At 38.1% G+C, this 1,544-nt stretch overlaps 1 protein-coding gene across 1 annotated transcript in view; it reads right to left on the bottom strand.

Annotated features, from left to right (window-relative positions):
* CUNH11orf58 (chromosome unknown C11orf58 homolog) overlaps positions 1-144 on the bottom strand; it is a 4,682-nt gene extending 4,538 nt beyond the window's left edge. The window contains exon 1 of the mRNA XM_031061354.1: positions 4-144. Within this exon, the coding sequence (XP_030917214.1) occupies positions 4-144 (141 nt within the window). The remainder of the gene's footprint in view (positions 1-3) is intronic.
* Positions 145-1,544: the final 1,400 nt, after the last annotated feature.

Below are 1,544 nucleotides of genomic sequence, written 5' to 3'. Positions count from 1 at the left end.
CACTTCCCGCTTCTGTCGGCTCTCGGGAGTGGGGATGGCGGAGAGTGGGAACTCTGCCCGCTGCTCAGCTCGCTTCAGTGCCCGCCGGTCCCTGCTCGTGTGCCCCGCGTGGAGCGCTGTGTGCGCAGCTCCAGGTGTTGCCATGATCCCCTCAGGGCCGCTGGCTGTTTGCCGCCACTGCTGTTCATCACCCCCACACGTGTGCCAAACACAAATGAGGCACTGTCCCCACATTTATCACACCTCAAAGGCGGGTGCCGAGAAGGGGATGCCAGACTCTTCACAGTGGTGCAGGATGAGGAGCAATGGCCATAAACAAAAAGTTCCCCTTCAACATGAGCAGAAATTTCCTTACACTGAGGCTGGCAGAGCGCTGACCAGGCTGCCCAGGGAATCTCCATCTCTGGAGACATTTAGAAAAACGAGTGATTTTTTTTTTTTTTTTTTTTTTTATTTTTGACAAAGAGCCAAAGTTAGTGTCTTAATTAGATCTCTTTTTGAGCAGGTTAGATCCATTCCAACCCAAACTATGATGATGATATTATATATGCTATGAAATATGATGTGATATGTAGAATATAATTATTTTCAATGGCTGTTTATACAGAACAGCACTAGGATATTGATGTTTTATTTCATGTTTGTGTTACTGCTCTGCTTCAGTGTGCAAAACCAATCAGAAAGGCACAGTTGTTACATTTGCTTTCTACAGCTTCTGTGGTTCTTGTTTAACAATGATAAATGAGCAGAAACAATAATTAATCTGAGAGAATCATATATTTGCATCTTTAACCTCATTTCATGTATTTAAATGTACAGACTATTATATAGAAACTGTAGGAATGGATTAATTTAAATTTTAACATTTAAAAATTGTTTCTAACAAGAGGAGTAAAATTGCAAAAAAACCCTGAAAATGATATTACTTTGTAAATTACAAACTCCATTTTTAGTAGTATCTAGCAGCCTTTTTAGTCTGTTTAACTTAATAAGAAGCATGGTAATCTAAAACCAGTAAAACTGTATTTTTTTTTAAGTTTAGTTGTTGTTAGTGTTTCTGTACACTTAAAGACCTGTGATCTCAACAAAAAAACAAGAGTGAAATTTTAACTTCATGGCTATACTTCCCTTGTAGGACAAACAGAGAAGGTTTGTCTTTGGGAAAAAAAGGTGTAAAAACTAAGACTGCTCAAATCAGCTATTATAACTGCGTTTTAGTTGTGGCTTATTGTTAGGTTCAAGTCTTTTTTGGGACAACCGAAATGAACTAATGTTTATGTGTCTGACCAATGGTTTGTTAATTTTGTTTTGTTTATATTTTGAATAATGATATGATGGTTATTGTTCCCTTGTTTAAAATGCTCTGTTTTTGCAGGGAAAAGGTACCTTACCAAAGAAAGACATCCTAAACATTATATGGCAGCCATCTGCCTATGGGATCACTTAAAAATGGAGTCATCTGAATGCTAAAAAAATGTGGATTCTAGTATCAGAATGGTTACGTAAATGTTTATCTTCTGCAGATATTACAGATATGTCTGAGG

This window comes from Geospiza fortis, unplaced genomic scaffold (assembly GCF_000277835.1).
Source record: "Geospiza fortis unplaced genomic scaffold, GeoFor_1.0 scaffold327, whole genome shotgun sequence".
Taxonomy (NCBI): Eukaryota; Metazoa; Chordata; class Aves; order Passeriformes; family Thraupidae; genus Geospiza; species Geospiza fortis.
This window is presented reverse-complemented; position numbering and strand designations above follow the sequence as displayed.